General features: G+C 43.8%; 1 protein-coding gene across 4 annotated transcripts in view; it reads left to right on the forward strand.

The window, feature by feature from the left end:
* The window catches only part of LOC138977039 (uncharacterized), a 98,164-nt gene that overhangs the window by 14,880 nt on the left and 61,003 nt on the right, over nucleotides 1–22,281 (forward strand). For 3 of the 4 annotated variants that reach the window (XR_011459215.1, XR_011459216.1, XM_070349942.1), the window contains exon 2: nucleotides 7,379–8,895. Coding sequence is in view for 1 of the 4 variants with exons in the window: in XM_070349942.1 (XP_070206043.1) it covers nucleotides 7,380–8,895 (1,516 nt within the window). In the remaining 3 variants the exon portion in view is untranslated. The remainder of the gene's footprint in view (nucleotides 1–7,378; nucleotides 8,896–22,281) is intronic. The other variant, XR_011459217.1, reaches the window with a different exon arrangement.

Below are 22,281 nucleotides of genomic sequence, written 5' to 3' on the forward strand. Positions count from 1 at the left end.
CATAACATGACGCCGTGACAAAAGATAAACTTACATCATCTGGAGCTATAGATGCAAATAAAATATCAAATTCAGAAGCCATTGTGTGCATAGCGTTGGTAGCTACATTGCACAGTTAACTGCATAGCCAAGTCACAACCTTAGAAAAAGTTATTCTGAAATTAAAACACTTAAACATAACTTGACGCCATGAAACATAACATGACGCCGTGACACAGTCTTAATCAGGCTAAAGTGGCAAAACCAAACATAATAAAAGAACAGGAGGACAGCTATCTACATGCAGCGATGGTAGGTAATTATTAGCCACCAAATAATCTGATGTGTAAACTTAATCTTTTATGTTTGCACAGAAAATTTGCTGTTTGAGCATAACATGACGCCATGAAACATAACATGACACCGTGACAAAAGATAAAATTACATCCTCTGGAACTATGGGTGTAAGTAAGCCATCCAATTCAGATGCCATTGTGTGCTCATAAAAGGCTGCTACAGAGCTAAGTTCACTGAATAGGTGAGGGGCAACCTTAGAAAAAGTTTTTGTACCATGAAAAAATGCCCAAACATAACTTAAGACCATGTTCAAACCAATTAAAAGGAAAAAATGTATAGTCTACATTTACCTGTACAAAATGGTAGATAAAAAGGAAAGCTAGATGAAAATAGACTAAGAAACTATAAAAATTAAACTCAATATTACACTACAACACTGTGACAGTTCAAGCTGACACCGATGTGTTATGTTGTGTTTGGACATGGATCACACTAACTACAACAAAAACGTGGTTTCTATGGGGGGGAAAGTTATTTGAAACAGATAATATCAATATTAAATTCTACATCTGTTTTTCTTTACCAAAAATAAAATAAGTAAAAAACCGAGTGCCCAAACCTAACATTACACCAGCCGTGGCAGCAGAGATCGACCGTGCATAGCGTCAAGTTATGTTTCGACATAAAACTAGCACTCGGCGATCAGACACAATAAGGGTCTACAAGTTCAGACCCAATGATGATGTTAATGCATAGTATTCAATCTGCCACAAAAATTAGTGTATGTTAGAAGACATTTAGTTGAACGAGTTTAAACATAACGCTGACGACCTCGGACTTGGTGTAAAGTTGCGTTTGATCTCCTGCATCCCATAATATCAACCACGTATCTTGTAAATCGCAGTAAATGACTTTTAGGGGTACTTCACGAAGTGATTTCATGAAGGGATGCATCATTGATGGTTGAAAACGTACTTAGCTCTATCAAACCAAAAACGCAACAGTGACACCACATGATCGGCATGAATGCACATGACAAAGCAAAAATTGACAAATGTAGGAACGTAGGAAAGTGTTGATGAAAGCACAACTATTCAGACAGGATCTCTAGTTTTATCAGAGAAACAGAACTCAGCACTCGAAAGCCTAATGTGGTCATTACTTCATATTCTATCCATAATTTCGCTGGATTTGCACAAACTCAACAAATGACGCCAAAATAAAAACCTTACCTTTCGGCCTGTCCATCGCGCGCTTTGTCTTCAAATGGCGCAATATTCTAAATTGGAGTGGTTTTCACTTCCATGCCGGATTAATCTCCAAAAAATGGAGTGAAAAATACACATACATTGTTCCTTTTTCGTGTCCAAACGCAACGGTTTGTTGACACCATATCGCTTCCGCAAAATCAATGTAAATTTCTTGCTGCATCAGAGTTTAAAATGTTCGCTTGCTGATTAATCCAAGAACTAAAACATAAAATCTTTCAGATTAGAGGTTAATCACGTGTGTTGGATGCGGATATTTCTTTCAAGTTAACATCGATCGCTATCACCCAAACATGACACCACGCGTTGCGTTTGAGCACGATTGATGACGCTCTATATAAACAAGAAACGAACAAATATTTGACACGCACTTAACGTCAATAGGAATTGATAACGTTGTAAGAATTCCGCGGAAATCAATAAATTGACTCTTGATTCGATCTTGTTATGGTGAAAAATGCCGTCTGAAGTGACACACAGGTATGTCTGTCACGTTTTTCTTCCACCACGATCGTCGATTTTTCATTAAAAAAAATTGTTTTTTAATGACAGAAAGCAAGTTTAACTTATTTTTTATCATCACACGAAGCTTTGATTATATAAGAACAAGTGACAACAGTTTGATTTCATTAATTTTTTATCTTCAACCTTAGAATCGCAGTCAAAAATTCCAGCTGGTGATTTCTGCACTCGAGCCACCTCCTGAGCCTTGACCATATATGACGTCATCCCCTCTCTGCGACCTTTCTCTCTCGCGGTGTGTGTGTGTGTGCTTTTTGTGCACATGTGTTAGTGTTACTGTTATTGTGTGTGAGTGAGTGTGTGTTCGTGATTACGTGTGAGTGGGTGAGTGTATGTGAATGAGTGTGTGTGTGTTTGCAAGGGTGTGTGTGTGTGACTTGGGTGTGTACGTGTGTGTGTGAGAGAGAGAGCTAGAGAGAAAGCTGATTTGTCCTTCGCGGGGGGTATGCAGTGCCTTGGCATTGCACTTCTACTTAATTTAGTTATTCTGCAATAAAACAGAAATGCTGGAGAAAAAACGGTTTTTCTCCAGCGTTTCTGAATAATGTCATCTTCCGCTGAAGCATCGTTTTTTCTGCAGCAAAATAGTTTTTCTGCAGCATAGTGTTTATATGTTTTTTCTGCAGCATTATTGCGATAAACTTTTTCTTTGGAATAATCTGTGACAGTTTTTCTGGAGAAAAACCAACGTTCTTGTAAAGTAGCGTTTGTACCCCCCCGGGATATAATAGCTTGCTCCACTCACTCCACAGTGAATCAGTCAGAAGGCGTGTCACTGTCAGTGGTCATTCACTCCCATCCATTCATTCGGAATGTCTTCTGGGTGATGCTACCGTTGCAAATGACACAACACAAAGTGAAAGTTAAATTTATTTGAGACAGTTATTTCTCCTCTGACTGTATGTGTGTGTGTGTGTGTTTTAATGTGTTTGTCACTGTGTGAGACATTGTGTAAGTGTGTTTAGTACATTCTTTGACTGCAATTTATGTACCTTATATGATCAAACGCGTCTTTTTTAATTTCCATAACATATATATATATATATGGTAAAAGGTGGTATAAAGCTTTGGAAAACCCCAGGAAACCATTGTGTAAATATCTGAGCATGCGCCTTGGAGAGCTAAAACATTGTGTAAATATCTGAGCATGCCAGTTGTCAAAAGTCGGCAAAATTCACTTTATGTTTTATTTTTAGCTGCGCAGGAATATTCAATGACCAACGAAAAAACAAAAATGGGCCCCAAACAAAAGGAGATTTTTCACCGGTTCTAACCAAAACCTCTAGCTCGACCACATGAGAACGTTCCCACACAATCTGTATTCGTTGTCATTGTCTCGGACACACAGATATTTCTTACATTATGTCTGTTTGCAACTGAAATACACACAAAAAAGAAACATTGAAACAATGAAAGCCGTAAAATGCTGTCGTCTGCATCGAACAACACAAGATTTTGCACAATGAAGAGAATTCCAAATTTATGTATCGTTATCCGTACATGCTGCAAGATTGTTTCTTTTTACTTTACACCAGGTTCACGGTATTCTTTCACGAGATGTGAACGTAAGCGAATCAAACTGAAACTTCGCGCCACGCAAACATTTTTGTTTCACTGAAGAGAGCAACCTTGGAATTGGTGACGTCAAATGTTCGAAAACAAATTACTTTTTTCTGCCAATATATACGTCATGTTTGACTGATGTTTTGTTTCTCCAGATTGTTAGGGAGTCAAATTAATTGTGGTTTATGCACATCATACAATTTAAGCTGAGAAATATGCAGTGAAACGGACGGACTACTTTCAAATGTGTCGTTACTTACCGAACAACACCTGCATGGGATGTACATAGACTTGGCATTGAGGAAAATAACACCACAGAGACTCCTAACCGCGAGAAGAGTGCACTAAAAATATTACACAATGTTCTATTGTAACTCGCGTTGGGAATCCCTCGCGACTCGGCAAGCCTCAACCCCGTAAGTGCCCCACTAAACAAAGAAAGTCTCTCGGGATTCCCAATGCGAGTTAAAAATAGAACATTGTGTAATCTCTATGTATGTGTGCATTTGTGTGTGTCAGTATATATATATGTGTGCGCGATGGTGTGTGTGTGAAGGGCGCGTGCACACTATCAATTCTTTGATATCCCAACCCCATCTCAGGCCAGTACGACACTCAACAGGTGAGCCGAAGACACGGCCATACGCAACATGGCACTGCATGCTTATCAGCGGGTACACACTGACGCGTTTCGGCCCACTGAAGCGGTCAGCGAAAAAAGAAATCTGGGCTTAGGCGAAGCAGAGCTGAGTGACCGGTCGTTACACCGTCTGCTGATCAGTTGTAATAGCGCATCTGCATTTACATGGGTGCAACTCTGCCGGCTACACGCCGGCAGCCGGTTTTTGGTTTCATCGGCTGCCGATGTTTTTGTTCCAGGAGAGGTTTTTTTTGGCATTTTAAATACTAAAAAAGCTGGACCCCAACTTTTGCCGGTTTTTGGAATTTTCCAGGTTGCACCCATGCATTTACACAACAACACATCTGACACCTTCATTACCTTCACTTGAGTGTGTATTTTTCTTCTCGTGATAGATTACCGTCATAGCGCTCAGTGTTTTCTAAGTAATTTTGGACGAGTCCATCTCTCAACAGAGAGGAATCTCACGTCTCCAATATTATAATGAACAAGTACAAAATGCTGCTGGAAAAGTGTAAACAATTTTTCTCCAGTAAAACAACATCACCGTTTTACTGCAGCATTCTTGATTTCAGTTATACTGCAATAAAATGTTTTTCTGCAGAAAAACGATGCTTCGGCGGATGATGACATTCAGAAATGCTGGAGAAAAACTGTTTTTTTCTGGAGCATTTCTGTGTTTCTGCAGAATAACTGAATAAAGTCATATTCCGCTAAGGATACATTTAGCTGCTTAGACTAGAGGTGGTGGAGCTAGTGAAGTACATGTATAGTCAAAGGTGAGTTGTAGGAAACTTGTTAAAGACGAACATTGCAAGGAATTTTTCTCCTGGAGAGATCTAAACTTGAACTCGTGCTATCAGCCGTTTGGTCAGTTGATACTATAAACATTCGCTGAGACCAGACACAGGCCGTCCTGAGAAAAGGGGGAGCTAACTATCTCCCTCCCTTCCTTTTTCTCTCTCTCTGTTCGCAACGCGCAATGCAGCTGGTTAGAGTGAAGTGTGTACCAAAAGTTTGTCATGAGCATTAGTGGCAGTTTGCGGTGTGGGTTGTTTTGATATTTCCTCCTTGCAGATCATATCTGTACTTATTTGAAGACAGTTATTGTATAAGACCTTATTCCATGTTTTCTGACTGTAAGCAATGGAAGGAAAGGATGGCTACTTGTAGACTCGGAAGTCAGTTTAGCAGATGCTACAGGTAACTGCAAGCAGAACACTATTGCAGTGCTGTTCTTCGGAATCTGTCTTGACATACTAAGTTACTAATTTGTTTTGGACCTGATGCCTTATTCTGAATGAGTGAAATGACGGGCGTAATGGATAAGACATTGGCCTCCTAATCGTAAGGTCGTGAGATCAAATCCCGGCGGCCTAGAGGTTAAGGGTGGAGATTTTTACGATCTCCCAGGTCAACTTATGTGCAGACCTGCTAGTGCCTTATCCCCCTTCGTGTTTACATGCAAGCACAAGACCAAGTGTGCACGGAAAAGATCCTGTAAACCATGTTAGAGTTCAATGGGTTATAGAAACACAAAAATACCCAGCATGCTTCCCCAAAATCGGCATATGCACTGCCATAAATGTAAAAATCCACTTGTGCAAAAAAATGAGTGAACGTGGGAGTTTCAGCCCATGAACGAAGAAGAAGAAGAATGAGTGAACCTGATCCTTGAGTCTGAGTACAATACTGTAGCCTTGATGTACATCAACTACATGCCAGTACAAATTACAATGTCAAACCTTACTTTGCAGCATGTGGAAGGATGGTTGAGGCAATAGGTGCCAAAGTTTCAGGCAGATCCAAGTGCTGGTTTACATTTGCTGGAGATGGGAACACGCAAGAAAAATTATCGATCACCGTCCTTGGTACTGTGTACACTAGCCGTTGAGATTTACTGTCCTTGGCTTGTGCTTTCTTCTCTGCGGGTCACAAAAGCGCATCCCACCGAGCACAGTGCTCCGGGTAAAAATAACCTCAGCCAAGTGAGCACAGGCCAAGGACAGTAAATCTCTATAGCTACTGTACACAGTATCAAGGACAGTGATCAATAATTTTTCTTGTGCGTTGCCTTCTCCAGCAAATGTAAACCAGCACTTGGATCTGCCTGAAACTTTGGCACCTATTGCCTCAACCATTTTTTGCTTAGCACGCAAAGATTTTTTTGCCTAAAACCCTGAATTAACATGAATATTTGTTCAGTTCTTTCGGAAAAGTTACGTATTACGACATGCTTAGTAAACACATTTGCAAAAGCAACACAGATTTTGGTCAGCCTATTGGTCATAACTTCTGAAATTTCCGAAGCAATTCATTGAGAACTTGAGCATATATGACTCTTTCAGTGGAGGACCCCCTCAAAAATGGCCGCACCCAAAACATGCCTTTTTTGGCCTCTGAAACGGTTGACACCTACTGCCTTTGACAAAAGGCTACATAAGAACTCGAGAAGTAAGGTGCATTAAACAAAATGCTCTGAACAGGAAATTGAATGGCCTTTCCAATGGTAGTCAGACGTGTTTGGTTTGTGCATATTCAGATTTTTTGCAGATTTTAAAATATATGGGGCTATGGTTTTTGTCAGGTCGATTTTAGGGGTGACCTTGTTTGACAGGCTGTCACGGGATGCCTATAGAAAGTACCATCAATCGGACAAATGATATGAACAGTTGACATAATTACCTTTTCCAGCATATAAAGTTCAACTAAAATGAATTGCGATTTAATGCTTTTCTTAGCGTGGGAAATTTGTTGCAATAATTTTTTTGCCAAGTTTATATGGATATTCAGGAAAATTGTTCCATCAGATATATATTTATACCAAAACTTTTTGAATACAGATTGAACACGTCCCTTTAATGCCTCTGTAATTAGTTCTTCTAAAAGACTTTGCCAGGTAAAATCTCACACCATTCACCCTGGCACATCACGCATTCATCCTTTAAGCTGTATCGTCTAGAAGTAGCCGCCTGTGGAGCCGAACTTTTGACAACATATTTATAAACAAAATCATCATCCTTCTAAAAACTAGAGATTGTGTTCAAATGTGTTGTTACAGTATTATATGGTTATATGATTGCATAAATTATATGTGTATGTGTTTCAGAATGGAGGATGGAGATAATCAAAGCAGCCAGCCAGCAGCAGATAAGAGAGAGGAAGATTCAACAAATGTACATGCAGAAGAAAATCTTAGAGAAGAGGATCAAGTAGCTGCTACTAATACTATAGACTCTGTGGTAAATGCCTTTTTTGCGGCAAGAGGAGGTGAAGGAGATGGCAGTGCAGCAGATGAAAGCGTCAAGAATGACCAGGCAGCCACGGATTTAGTGGCTGAAAGAGAAGTAGGGGATAGTGATGGAGAGGAGCGCACCCCTCCTGTGGACCGGCAACTGGAAGAGGAGGTAGGAGATGGTGGAGATGGTGCTCAGGCCATGGCTGCTGCCAAGAGCCAGCAGATGCCTGAACGACAGTTGCCTGGCAAAGATGCAGGTGATGAGGGTATAGAAGTTGGTGATGGAGGGGATGAGATCACACCTGCGCAGGTAACTCAGTCATCCAGAGATGCTGGTGACAGTGACATGCAGAAAAGCACTAGCAGTGACCATGATGGTAATACACCTGAAGCTTTGTCTCCTGCAGGGACTGTGCCTACTGATGCTGTGCCAAATACAGATGATGTGGTAGAAACTGAAGAAGTGGTAAATGCTTCAAATGACAATGCTGATGATAACCAGGACGGAAGTGGAAGTGTGCCTTCTGATGCATGGAACTCCAGTGTTGGCAGTGGGGAGGATGCAGGGACAGGGAGGCAGCAGGATGACAGTGACAACACTGGGGCGGTGAGTTCTGGCTTTGACAGTCAGGAGGCCAGCCTGGTGGCACAGGGCCTGGTCCATGATGTGCTGGACAAGGTGCTCAGGACTGAGGCCGAGACAGGTGAGAATGACACCGACACAGAGGATCCAGAGTTGAGGAACACCTCACAATTTCCTGAACTTGAGAAGGTGGATTTGAACAGCGAGGACTGGGACCATGATTTCCGTGCCAGAGCCAGTACAGCTCAAGACGATATTTCTCTCTCAAGCAGTGAAGATGAAAAGGACAGAAAGCAAAGTTACATGCAGGCTGTGGTATCTGAACAGACTGCTGATAGAAGGGCTCAGGAAACTAATGGCAAGGCAGCTACAGATGCAGACCCTGAGCCGTCAGATGGAGACCACGAACAGCATGCATCGCCGAGGCTGCTGGACTCAACCAGGAACAATGCCAACCTACCACCCCAGTCAGCAGGTAAGGCGGCCGTCATGGGTACTGTTGCAGGTGAACAGGTTCCATACGCTGTATGTGGTAGCTACAGGCAGATGCCACACCAGAGAGAGCTGCAAGAGTCAGTATCTGGTGTCTCACCAAAACCAGAGTACCCCATCAACTACAACAACTACAAGGTGTGTCGAGTGGTATCCCCGGGCGTCAAGGAGTGTCTGATTCTGGAGACAGGGGAGCAGGTGTTGTATGACTGCAGCAAGTGTGGCCGTTCCCTGGACGCCCATCAAGTGGCCTCATCGACTGCCAGACACACACCTACCCAGGCTGAAAGGGAGAGAGTGAAGAGAGACCTTTGTAAGTTCATTTACATCAAGCGTGTCTCTGCATGCTTGCTCCGTTGTCCCCTTTGCTCTTCCTTTCAACCTGCTGTGCCTAGCCATACCTGACTACCTTGCATTGTGTCATGAATGTGGTTGCTCTCCCTGGTGTGCATGCTATATAACTTTGTTCCCCACCTTCATATTTTATAAGGTTTCCCTGTCAGAGCAAGTTCTGTGTACAGTTACCACCCCCCGCGGGTTAAGGGGAAGAATTTACCCGATGCTCCCCAGCATGTCGTAAGAGGCGACTAACGGATTCTGTTTCTCTTTTTACCCTTGTTAAGTGTTGCTTGTATAGAATATAGTCAATTTTTGACTCACATGCGAAGCAAAAGTGAGTCTATGTACTCACCCGAGTCGTCCGTCCGTCCGTCCGTCCATCCGGACGTCCGGACGTCCGTCCGGAAAACTTTAACGTTGGATATTTCTTGGACACTATTCAGTCTATCAGTACCAAATTTGGCAAGATGGTGTATGATGACAAGGCCCCAAAAAACATACATAGCATCTTGACCTTGCTTCAAGGTCAAGGTCGCAGGGGCCATAAATGTTGCCTAAAAAACAGCTATTTTTTACATTTTTCCCATTTTCTCTGAAGTTTTTGAGATTCAATACCTCACCTATATATGATGTATAGGGCAAAGTAAGCCCCATCTTTTGATACCAGTTTGGTTTACCTTGCTTCAAGGTCAAGGTCACAGGAGCTCTTCAAAGTTGGATTGTATACATATTTTGAAGTGACCTTGACCCTGAACTATGGAAGATAACTGTTTCAAACTTAAAAATTATGTGGGGCACATGTTATGCTTTCATCATGAGACACATTTGGTCACATATGATCAAGGTCAAGGTCACTTTGACCCTTATGAAATGTGACCAAAATAAGGTAGTGAACCACTAAAAGTGACCATATCTCATGGTAGAAAGAGCCAATAAGCACCATTGTACTTCCTATGTCTTGAATTAACAGCTTTGTGTTGCATGACCTTGGATGACCTTGACCTTGGGTCAAGGTCACATGTATTTTGGTAGGAAAAATGTGTAAAGCAGTTCTTAGTGTATGTCATTACTAGGTTTAGTTATTTGACCTTGACCCTGAAGGTCAAGGTCATGTAAAGGTCAAGGTCAAGCATGTGAGTCGTATGGGCTTTGCCCTTCTTGTTGTAAAGATTTTAGTCAAGCAGTATGTAAGAAATGTTAAGTCCTTTGTACTGGAAACTTGCATTCTCCCAGTAAGGTAATACATTGCACTACGTTGCAAGCCCCTGGAGCAAATTTTTGATTAGTGCTTTTGGGAACAAGAAACAATTGACAAGTGGCTCTATCCCATCTTCCCCCTTTCCCCGTCGCGATATAACCTTCGTGGTTGAAAACGACGTTAAACACCAAATAAAGAAAGAAAAGAAATGTGTACAGTTACCAAAATCAAATCTATAGATCTATCTATAAAGGCTGTTCTTAATATATGCAGTAAGCCGCAGCATAGCTGTGCCGCATGCAGCACAGCTGCCTACAGTGTTTGCTTCTTAATATTAGCCAAAGTCAGGAAAGGCGTCTAAAAGTGTGACATCCACAAATGAATTTTAAATGCATAATTATCAAGTTTTAGCACAAGAAATACAAAATGAAAAGTAACTCTCAGCTCCATGCACAATTTAAAGTGTTTGATTTGAAAAGTGTGCATGGGGTTGCGCAGTGGAACGTAATCTCAGTGCGCCCTTTGACGTACTGAAGGAATTCTAATGGGACATTTTGAGATGTTATGCGCCAATGGCGCAAGGCGCACTAGTAAATGAAACCCTGGTGTGTGTAGAGCGATTCAGAGAAAACTACTAAACCAATCTTCATGAAATTTTACATGAGAGTTCCTGGGTATCATATCCTCAGACGTCTTTTTCATTTTTTTCATAAATGTCTTTGATGACGTCATATCCGGCTTTTTGTGAAAGTTGAGGCAGCACTGTCACGCTCTCATTTTCCAACTGATTTTATTGAAATTTGTGTCAATTAATGTTCGTCAAAGGCCTGACTTTGGTATTGCACTTCAGCTTGGAGGCTTAAAAATGAATTAAATTACATATTTTTACTCCAATTCTCATAAATGCATTGACTTCAGTCTCACATGCTAGATGTCGAAAAACCACTCAAATTACCTGCCCTTAGAAGGGTGGTAACCAAGCTAAAAAAGACGCCATAGCCGTTGCTATGTACTGACCTTGCTCGGTTACCCATTACACCCTGCGCACCACGTGAGCGCCAGCATCCGGAATAATCATTCTCGACTTTCGACGACACACGTAAGACGTGCGGAATTTGACTGCTCACTTGGCTTTCCCTAGCCCTCGTCTTTTTGATGATTCGGGCGCGTACGAGCCTTTACCTGTTCGCCTTTTGGTGAGACCTGTCCTTTTTGTTGAATTGAATTGTTGGTGTTAGCTGCTTGTTTACAGTCTCTTTAGAAATTTACTTTTCTAAGTGGACTACGGTGTTCGGCCTTTTAGCTTTTTAAAGATGGCCGATAGCAAGCAGTAATTTAGTGCGGGGCAGGGAGTGAATCGGCTGCTAGCCTTTTCTTAGAAACCTCTGTGTGGGTCTTCGACCCTTCGAGTAGCACTTCTTTTGTGGTAGCTATTCGGGTGGATAAGGTTTTGGTTTTTTCTCCCTAGCCCCCATCTCCTCTTAAGGAGAATCAGTCAGTGTCCTCCGTTTACGGGGGACTTAACGATGATATGTGTTTTTATTTCTCAGCTGTTTCAGGCACGATCGGCGGTTCCCGCCCTCTCGTTCTTCAGCTTCGCACCGTGGTCTGGTGCAAATGGCCTGTTCGGTTCAGCCCGTTTTTGCCTCTGGTGGCTCTGGGCTGTTCACGATCACACTCTCCTTTCAGGAGGGGGGGGCTGCTCCCTTCCTGCCTTACCACTCTGATTACCTCCGGTACTTCTCAGTGTGTTACGCAGCCCCCCGCCAAAGGGGGGGGATAGGGGGGGGGGCGTTCCTGCTTCGCACCGTGGTCTGGTGCAAATGGCCAGTTCGGTTCAGCCCTTTCTGCCTCTGGTAGACTGGGTTGTTCACGAGCACTCTCTCCGTAGGGAGAGGGGGCCTGCTCCCCGCCTGCTTTTGTCCGCTCACCTTGCTTTTAGCACAGCTGAGTCGGGCATGCAGCCCCCTTACCGTGAGGAAGGGGGAGTGGGGGGGCACGGTAAGTCACGGCCTGGGCTTGTTCCCACTCTGCCTCAATGGGGGCAGGGGGCTGTGTCAGCTTCCCACCCTTTCCCGCCCTCCGGGCGCGTTCGGGTGGGGGCCGTATCAGCGACCCACCCTTTCCCGCCCACCGGGCAGGATCGGGTGGGGGCTGGAGCAGCGTTCCACCCTTTCCCTCCCTCTGGGCTGGATCGGGTGGGCGCTGTTGGACTGTCTTCACAGTCTGTGCCTCTATTGTCCTGGCCTGACAATCGCCCTCCTCCCCTATCGGGGTGGGTGAGCGGTGGGCTACAGGACTACAGCAGGGGGACGGGTGGGGGTCGGCTGTTTATGGTTCGTCTCTCGCTCCGTCTCTCCCCCCTCCAGGGGTTTACTGCTGTGACGAGCCACCCCCCTCCCCATCTGGGGCATGGCGTGGCTCAAGCCTTTCAGCACAGTGGGGGTGCTATGTACGGCCTTTCCAGGCTACGTTACATACTCCTTCTCTGCTCCATTTGGGGCAGGTGGCTGTGTTAGCTGCCCGCACTTGTCGCGCACAGCGGTCGGGGAACAATGAGCTTGGCTCTCCTTTGTTCTCGGCAGGGTGTCTCGCACAGCGGTCGGGGAACAATGAGCTTTGCTCCGCTTTGTTCTCTGCAGGGTGCTGTGCCGGCTGTCTACCCCTCTACCCCCTTGGGGTATGTGAGCGGTGGCTGTGGCAGGCGGAGACAGAACATGCTCTTACTCTCCAGTCTCCCATTCTTTGTGTTCTCACACAATGGTTTGTGGGGACTCGGACTACAGTATCGCCTTGCCAGTGGTCATTGTCCTCAGCCAGCATACCTCACCCCCCCCCCCCCCCCCCCCTCCTCGGGGTGGGTGAGCGGTAGGGCTACTTGACGTCAGTAGGTGGACGAGTGGGGGACGGCCGTTTACGGTTGTTTCTCTAATTCAGTCTTTTCCCCCTCCAGGGGTTACGGCTGTGTCGAACCACCCCCCTCCCCACTTGGGGTGCGGCGTGGCTCAAACCAGGCAGACTGGTTCTCAGCACTGGGATGCTTCTCTCGCACAGCGGGTGGGGTACGGCTGGCCGGGCTGGGCTTTGTCTCGTACCCCCACTCTCCCTCCTTCTCGGCAGGGCGCTGTGCCAACTACCAACCCCTCTTCCCCCCCTCACGTCAGGTGGGCGGTTTGGGTTGGCAGGCAGAGACTGATCACGCTTTTCACTCTCACTCTTGGCGGTGTTATCGGCAGGAGTTTTAGTGCGCGACCTCCCCTGTCTCCCCTCCTTTTGTGTTTTGACACAACTGCTGGTCGGGATTCGGACTCCTCGGTTGAGGAGGGAGAGTGTGTAGCGCTGCCTACTGCTTGTAGGCTTGCCATACAAAAAGCGGCTGCTGTGGCAGCTTACTTTTTCCCGGATGGGTTGGTGGATTCAGAGCAGGGTGTCTCTCTTCCTCCCTCTTCCGCGGATGACTTTGGGTTTACACGGGCTTTCTCGCAATCGTTTTGATTTGCCGAGTCTCCGGTGATTGCCTACCACATGTCGCAGCTCTTGGCTTGACCCGCACCTCAGGGTAGTGGTCTTCAGCCTACACCTTTCCCGCTGCTTCATACACAGGGTCATGCTCCTCCTTTTGCTAGTTTCTGGGTTTCAGGCTGCTTTGTTCTCACTTTTAGTGCGGAAGAAGATAGGTTGGAGTGTCAAGGCTCAGGGTCTGATTCGGACATTTTCGTTGCCAGGGGCTAGTTTTTCTGCTCTGCTGGAACTAGTCTCCTGGCTTCACTTATAGACCACAGGGAACGTGGGGTTTCGTGATGTTACTCCTCCCTCTCCTCTCTGGAGGAGGTGGGACGGCATGGTCTAGAGTTTTCTGCTTTTGCTGAGACTCTCATCTGTGCTCTCATATGAGCCATCTTATCCTCCCTGGACTCTTTTTGGTTTGGGGAGGATGCCTTGGATAGGGCCTTAGCCAGGCTGCTGGCAGCTCTGGCTAGGGTCATCACCGAGCAGATGAGTTCGTCAGTGATGTTCTATGCCCACACTGTCTTCACCAGGTGTGATCTCCTTCTTTTACAAGGGGTTTGATTTCACACAGGTTACAGGAAGCAAGGGTCAGGCTTTTTTCGGGGTTGTTTAAACCTACTCAGAAGCCTCAGTCTTGCCCTTCCTTCATGGACAAGTAGCAGCGCATTTATGCGCTCCCAGTCACAAAGTGGGTGTTTTGGTTCAGTGTCTCCTCCCTCTCCGCAGGAGGTGGGACGGCATGGGCTAGAGGTATCAGCTTTGGCTGAGATTTTCCTCTGTGCTCTCACACGAGCCTTCCTTATGCGTTCTGGCATGAGAGCAGACCTCTGCGAGGTGCTTAGCCTTGATCTTCGGTCAGACGGAATCGATGGCTATGCTGGCCCTCTAGTCTTTCCTCAAGTTTCTTTGGGACTCTGCCTCACAGGTCTGGGACAAGAGGGTCCTCCTCCAGGGTGGGTTCCTCCACGCGAGTAGGTGGCTGGAATCCGTTTGGATCGCTCAGGGCGTTTTCCCTAGCTTTGTTCCCCCCCGGACTTAGACCGCTTCATGGATGCGTTTCCGTCTGGATGGGAGCCTACATTGGCAATTGCAGTCTTGAGGCTGTGGACGTAGACGCAACTCCTTGGGCTTCTCTTTTGCCTGGAGTTAGGAGCAGTAGCTCTCAGTCTACTAGCCTTTCTTTTTGGCTATATACAGGCATGTCCTGTTGCATACGGACAATTCTTCTGTTGCTTCCTATGTGAACTAGCAGGGAGGAGCAAGTTCTCACTCCCTGTCAGACAGAGTTTACGGGATTCTGATTTGGTTTCTTTCACACTAAATCAATTTCTCACGGGAATATCTCCCCGGCCGGCTCTATAATCTGGCCGACTCGCTCAGCAGGACCTCTCAGGGCTTGCACACGGGTTGGACCATCTGCATACGGGGCTGGAGGTTGTGCTGTTTGTGTTACAAATCGTGGGTTTTGACTCTGGTCTTGGTGCATGAAGCACATAGGTCCTCCACTTTCTCTGTGTATGCCCCTCATTGGCCTCCTTGGCCAATTGGCGTATAGAGCGGGGGTGCAACTCCTTAACGCCCCTCTCTCAAGCCAGGTGGTTAATCACCTCTGTTTCTTTTTGGCTCTGGGCAGCTTGGCCTCTTCTTGGAGGTTCCGGCATCTCGGCTATCTCAGCTACTTTGGAACAAATAGGCCTCTCTTCTGATGTTCATGGCGCTCTTGTGGGCATGATCAAAAGACCTTGTTTTAAGAGGTTTAGAGGCGTCCCCTTGTTTAACGCATAGGACTTCGTTCTTCTTACTCTGGGCCTCAGCCCCGAAGGGCAGTGAGGCACATGCGTTTTTGGGGTTTACCGGAGGATGTAGCCTTGGAGCTTTTAGTTCCGTTTTTTCACGGTTTTTACGGCCAGATTTCTTTGAATCAGAAACCTGGTCAATCTCCTCTGATGTTTTATTCCCTCCTCTTTGGAGGATTCTCGCTCCGGGCGATTCGGATTTTCTAACTGTCTGGTTAGAGTTTTAAAATCCTTTTTTGATTTGCGCTCAGTCATTTGGAACTAAGAGCTAAAAGCTCATGTTCTTATCTCTTTACACTGTAGGTGAAAGAGGCTTCTCTTAATTGACTCTCACAAGAGGTGTTGCTACTTTCATAGGACAGTCCTATGAGTGGTGGCTTATTGAACACAAGGGGGGGGGGGGCGTTCAGTCCTCCCTCTGTTCCTTTACAGGTGTTCAGGAGTCCAGAGCCTGGTGTGCTTCTCTGGCTGGTGGTGTACCTCTCGCCTATGCGAAGTTTTGCCAACAGCTCTCAGGGACAGAGCGTGGGCTTCCTCTATCGCCGTGTTGCGTTCTGGTCGCCTAGGCGAAATTTTGCAAACGGCTTACTGGAGATCAGATGATGTTTTCATCAGTTTTTATCTTCGGGATATCTCCTGCACTCGGCTTGACGGTTCCAGTTCGTGGCCGACCTTGATTGCTGCAGGGCAGGTTCTTTCAAGGACATAAGTAAGTTCCCTCCACCTTTAGGAGGAATCTGCATTTATGAGAATTGGAGTAAGAATATGTAATTTAATGGAAAATTTCTAAGTAAATTTTCATTTCATTAATATACTTACCCAATTCTCATAGTTAATACCCTCCCATCCATCCCCACTAACTTATAAGTTATATCCTTGGGGTTTTTGAGTAGTCTCGAATGATTATTCCGGATGCTGGCGCTCACGTGGTGCGCAGGGTGTTATGGGTAACTGAGCAAGGTCAGTACATAGCAACGGCTATGGCGTCTCTTTTTAGCTTGGTTACCACCCTTCTAAGGGCAGTAATTTGAGTGGTTTTTCGACATCTAGCATGTGAGACTGAAGTCAATGCATTTATGAGAATTGGGTAAGTATATTAATCAAATGAAAATTTACTTAGAAATTTTCCAGTTTGCTCATTAACTCATTCAAGGCGCGTCTAAATTTCCCCTGTGTTCCCTGCCAGCGCGTGATTTAGAGCCATTTTGAAAAAATTATAAAAAATCAACAACACAAGATAACCTTACATACCTTTATGTTTTTGCAAAGTTTGGAACTTACTCTTTTAGAAAATATATGAAACATTTGAAAGTACATACCTTTTGTTGTCTTCATATCCAGGCAAAATATCCAATTTGAAGCACACAAAAAAAACTTTTTTGTTCTTGAATGAAACACCAGTAACTCACTGTTGCAGTACTTTTTCTCACAAAATCAAGCTGATATGCACTGTTTCAAATGTCAAGAGTGTTGCTGGTGAATCAGAAACAAAAATTACTGTTAAATAGACTTGAACTGGTGAGTGTCAAGCATAATCGAGGCGCGTCTAAATTGTTAAATTGTCCCTGTGTTCCCTCAAATCGCACGATTTTGACCCATTTTTAAAAAAATAATAAAAATCAACAACACAAAATAACCTTACCTTCCTTACATTTTTGCAAAGTTTGAAACTTGCTCTTTTAGAAAATATATGAAACATTTGAAAGAACATACCTTTTGTTGTCTTCACATCCAGTCAAACTACCTCTTTGAAGCAAAAAACAAACAACTTTCTACGTCATGGGTTCATCATACACAATGCAGACCTGTTTACCAGTACGATTTGGGCGTATTTTGTACGCCAAATTAGTATCGGTACGCAAATACGCGACACACGCACAAAATATGCATAAGAAAAAGTCTAGAATACGTTTTCCGGTGTTGGTGTGCTGATTACGGGATGGTACAACTGATACCGGTTTCGGTCGAAGGGAGATAACCATGACAGCGAGTCTTCAGCTGTGGAAACCTTGTTCAGTTGTTGGCACGTGCGATCGTCTGGACAATTGTGGCAAAATGAAGCAGTAAAATGTGCCAGTTTCGGATGACTGTACCAAGTCTAAACAGCAGAAGCAGCAGATTTTCTTGGAGAAATATAAGAAAGAGCCAGGAATTGTGGAGTCTACTATGGGAAAAAGTCATGCACACTGCAAGTATTGTAAATCAGATTTCTCCGTTGCCCATGCTGGGAAATATGACATCGAACGACACTGCAGTTCCAAAACTCACCTGGACAAGGTTGCTGCAAAGAAATCCGCTGAAAGCTGCCAAGGAATTATGAAGTTCATTCCCGCAAAGCAAATCCTGCCAGAAGAAAAGGCTGTAGTCCGTGCTGAAGCAATGTTTTCTGAGATGATTGTAAAACTGAACTTGCCACTGTCAACCGCAGATGTTATTTCACAAACTTTATCTTTTCATTATCAATCTGTTTGGAAGACACTGGTTATTATACGTTATTTGCGTTTTTGACCAAAATATGACATTTTACACAGTCTTTCGCGGTCTCGGAGAACAATGACTGTCGAGATCTGTGTAAAATGTCATATTTTGGTCAAAAACGCAAATAACATTTATGTATCGATCGAATTCCTTTCAGGTACTGACTTTGTTGTTGTTTTGACGATTGAACGAGCACACACACATGCAATCAAACACATAAGCTTCATATTTGGGCGTTTCAGGTTGACCGAAACTTCAAAGGAACTACAAAATACACGTCATGTACTGACTTTGTTGTTGTTTTGACGATTGAACGAGCACACACACATACAATCAAACACATGACGTGTGTTTTGTAGTTCCTTTGAAGTTTCGGTCAATCTGAAACGCCCAAATATGAAGTTGTGTAGGCCTCTGACTCTGAAACGCCCAAAACAAGTACACTTTATTGGGGTGTGCACGTTAAAGATCCCACAATTGACAAAAGGGTCTTTCCTGGCAAAATTGTATAGGCATAGATAAAAAATGTCCACCAAAATACCCGTGTGACTTGGAATAATAGGCCGTGAAAAGTAGGATATGCGCCGAAATGGCTGCGATCTGCTGGTCGATGTGAATGCGTGATGTATTGTGTAAAAAATTCCATCTCACACGGCATAAATAGATCCCTGCGCCTTGAGTCCGAGTCTGGAGATACGCGCGCGCGATATAAGACTTCATATAACATATAACATAAATATGAAGTTTTGTAGGCCTCTGACGTCACATGGCTCAAAGAAGGGAAATCCAATGTCCAATCGATACATAATGCTATAAACTGACAGGTAAATAAAATTGTTTTATTCCTGTTGTATTGGAAGGAGTTAAATTCTGAAGGTGTTCACAAGACATGCTATTCTTACACAAACACGTTTGCACCCACGCGTACATTTTCCCTAGCCCATATGGCTTTGCTTGCAAAGTACACCAACTTTTTGAAAAATACACTCAACTTTTTGGGAAAGTACTCTTGCCTCGGGTTTAGGGTAAACAGGTCTGACAATGTCATGATCGACACTTTCATTGCCCGAATCATCACCCAAATGATCGTCCATTGGCACAAACTCGTCACCAGAATCTAAAATATCATCTCCACTATCATCATCACTAAGGTCAAGATCAGAACCGTACTGAATAACAAGTTCAAGCACTCTTTTCAAGTTACTACGTCTTGTCAGCAGAACCATCCGCCATCTTGAAAAAGTCAAAACACGTGGGTCGCACACCGTCAACAAAATCAAATTAATCCCAACAATTGAAGGGAAGGAACTGTTTACAGTGAATGGTTCCACTGTAGACAGATAGAAGTTCATTGCAGGGGTTGTTTCCCTTGGTCAGCAGGACCGTTTACACCGTCACCGTTACAAATTCGTGATATCCGTCGGAACTCAAGTACAGGCACGCGGCCAACGCTAAACACAGGTGTCGGAATTCCAGTTCCGGCACGCAGTGAATGAGTTAAAGTTGTCATTAAAATCAAATTTTCGCAAACAAATTTAAAATTGATTGCATCGTATTCTTCATCACATTCTGAATCTAAAAATATGTACATATGTCATGTTTACTCTTAAAATGTGATCACCATTAACGAACATAGGTTAATTAGTACTACGATTGAAATTTAAGAAATCAATCCAGAGATGATTTTATCTTATTCTTTAGCATTTCCTGATTCCAAAAACATGTATATAATATGCTGTATTCAAAATAAGCTGAGAAAGTTCAAAACAATACAGATAAGCACGCTAAGCAATACGCTATTGTCAATTTCACTTCGTGTTGCACAGAAAAGGGCCACGGGGATTGACGAAGCTGTTTTATCTTGATGTAAGAATCGTAGTGCGTTCAGTTTCATTTTGTGAGTTCGAAATATTGACTAAATGTTGTAATTTCGCCTTACGCGACTTGGTTTTAACTACAGTAGGTACATTTTCACTAACAGTGACGGTAATAATGTCAGGGAGATAACAACATTAGTTATGTTTAACAGGTCTAAATTCGTAGCAATTTCGTGGTAACAAGAGGTCTTTCTCAACATTCCAACCTTGTTTCGTAACTGCACTTAGTAGCTTAGGATGGAAATGAATGACGCGAATGATCGATAAAAGTCATGGAAAGTGCAAATAATGAGGGAGATCTTTGTTCAGCTCACAGAATCTTGGTGTGCACAATACAAGCATTAACACAGACATCATTGCTTAATGCCATCATTTCTCTTCCACATTAAGTTTGGTTTTATTTTGAAAAATGTGTTCATTTAGTTATAAGGTGAGTTTAAATTGTGAAACCTGGCTGCCCAGGGCCTTTGACACCTTTTCTGACTTTGGACCATATATATGCTTTCATTGCGCTGTGTGCAGCGTATAAGGAACAAGCAGCCGCAACTCATTTTACTTAATCCCAGAACGAATTTCTCCTTGGTGTGCCACATTTCATGTAATCCGACATGAAGTTGCTCAGAAAATTATACAAAGTACAAAATGGTGCCAGAGATCCAGGCTGGAACCCAATTTTTGAAGAAATGTCGTCAAACTTGTGATGGGTTAAAATGTGTCATTTTAATGCGTCATTGCCAACCAACCAATCAGGGTCTACTGCGCAGGTTTAGCTTTGAGAAGTAGAAAGGGGTGTTGCTAAACCTGCGCAGTGAAATTTACTGCACGCAGCCGCGCGCAACGTTTTGTACACTGCGCACAGCGGCACGCGATGTATATTAAGAACACGCTTTATAGACATTTAGTACAGGAAGATAATTCATGATTTAAGGGATCATAATTTCAACATTACATCGGTTTTATATATGCGCTAGGTATGTACCGTATTTTCAGGACTATAAGGCGCTTCATTGTGAGGGCACAACCCCCACTTCTGATGTAAAAATGAGAAAAATCAACACAATATGCGCTTCCGGTGTATTGGTATGACAACAAAGAAAGAATACAGAGTGGAAATATTTGTGCTCCCCATGTGCAGTGAGATCAAAGGCAGGTGCATTGTAATAGCTGGTTGGCCTTGTGACCTCGGGTCAATGACCAATACTTTTCAGCTGCCTGTCCCAGTTTACAGACTCTGAGTCTGATCTTTTTATCCCGGGTCAATGACCGAGTTTTGACTATGACTCCTTTGATGTCTGAGAAGAAACTCTGCCAGGGTGATAGTACATGTAGCAGAAACATATATATATACTAGATGATTACCCGCTTCGCCGGGTGGATCGCGAGACGGAGTATGCAGCGTGGCGGTTCGCCAGCTTCGCCGGCTTAGAGCACGTGTTGACGTAATTGACGCCACACGAAGGAAGGGAGATAAACGCGCAAAACACTGGAGAAAATAAGGAAGAGTTACTGGAAATGGATCTACAGAAAAACCAAAATCGGTTGACCGCGCCGCGCTTAGAGCACGTGTTGAAAATTTTCATCGACCAGATTGTGTCCGGGGTCTACCTGAATATGCCCACCAAATTTGAAGCAGATCCATCGAGAACTTTGGCCGTGCATCGCGAAGTGACAGACAGACAGACACACACACACACACACACAAGCCGTATATAGATATATAGATCACAAGAGAGGAAGTGGTATGTTTTTTTGTATAGCGATGTGGGTACATGTACTCTTCTTTAGCAATTAATACACAACTGACAGGGCGATATCGATCAATCGGGCGCAGGGGTTCAAGTTGAAAAAAAAGTTGCGCCTTATAGTCCTGAAAGTACAGTATATATTTTACAATTGCCTGACAGAGATGTTATGTCAACTTGATATTGTACCATAATTTTTTTCCTGGGTACAATTTGAAAAAAAATACTTCTTTACCTGTTGATTTAGAAAATTTGAAATTGTTCTGCATGAAATGTTCAGGTGAGTATTTCTCTCCAGTGGATTAGTTGTTTATAGTGCTGGGTGTAAATAGCCCCAAATTAACAGCAGGCATACTTATTTAGTTCGGTGAGATTATCCTCTTTGAAATCAAGGCTTTAGCATAGCTAAAGGAGTACATCTTTTCTGATGACCCATTTTAGAACAGCTTTTCTGTATTTAACTGCTCTGTTAGCATAGTTTAATGTGTCTTTAATATTTGAAAACAAAGTAATGTTGTGTTACAATGTATCTATTTTGTAATTCAAGCTGCATAAACTGCACAGCATAATTGAGCATTTTAGAATACAGTGGATCCCCCTTTTTGAGACCTCCCAAAATCTGATAAAAGTCAGGTCTTGTAAAGGAGGGAGACTTGAAATGGGGGTAAATATACAGAGGTTATGAACAGAAAATCTGAGAAATCAAAGTCTTAAAAGGGGGTAAGTCTTAAATCAGAGGGTCTTAAAATGGGTACATGT

Source organism: Littorina saxatilis, linkage group LG9 (assembly GCF_037325665.1).
Source record: "Littorina saxatilis isolate snail1 linkage group LG9, US_GU_Lsax_2.0, whole genome shotgun sequence".
NCBI lineage: Eukaryota > Metazoa > Mollusca > Gastropoda > Littorinimorpha > Littorinidae > Littorina > Littorina saxatilis.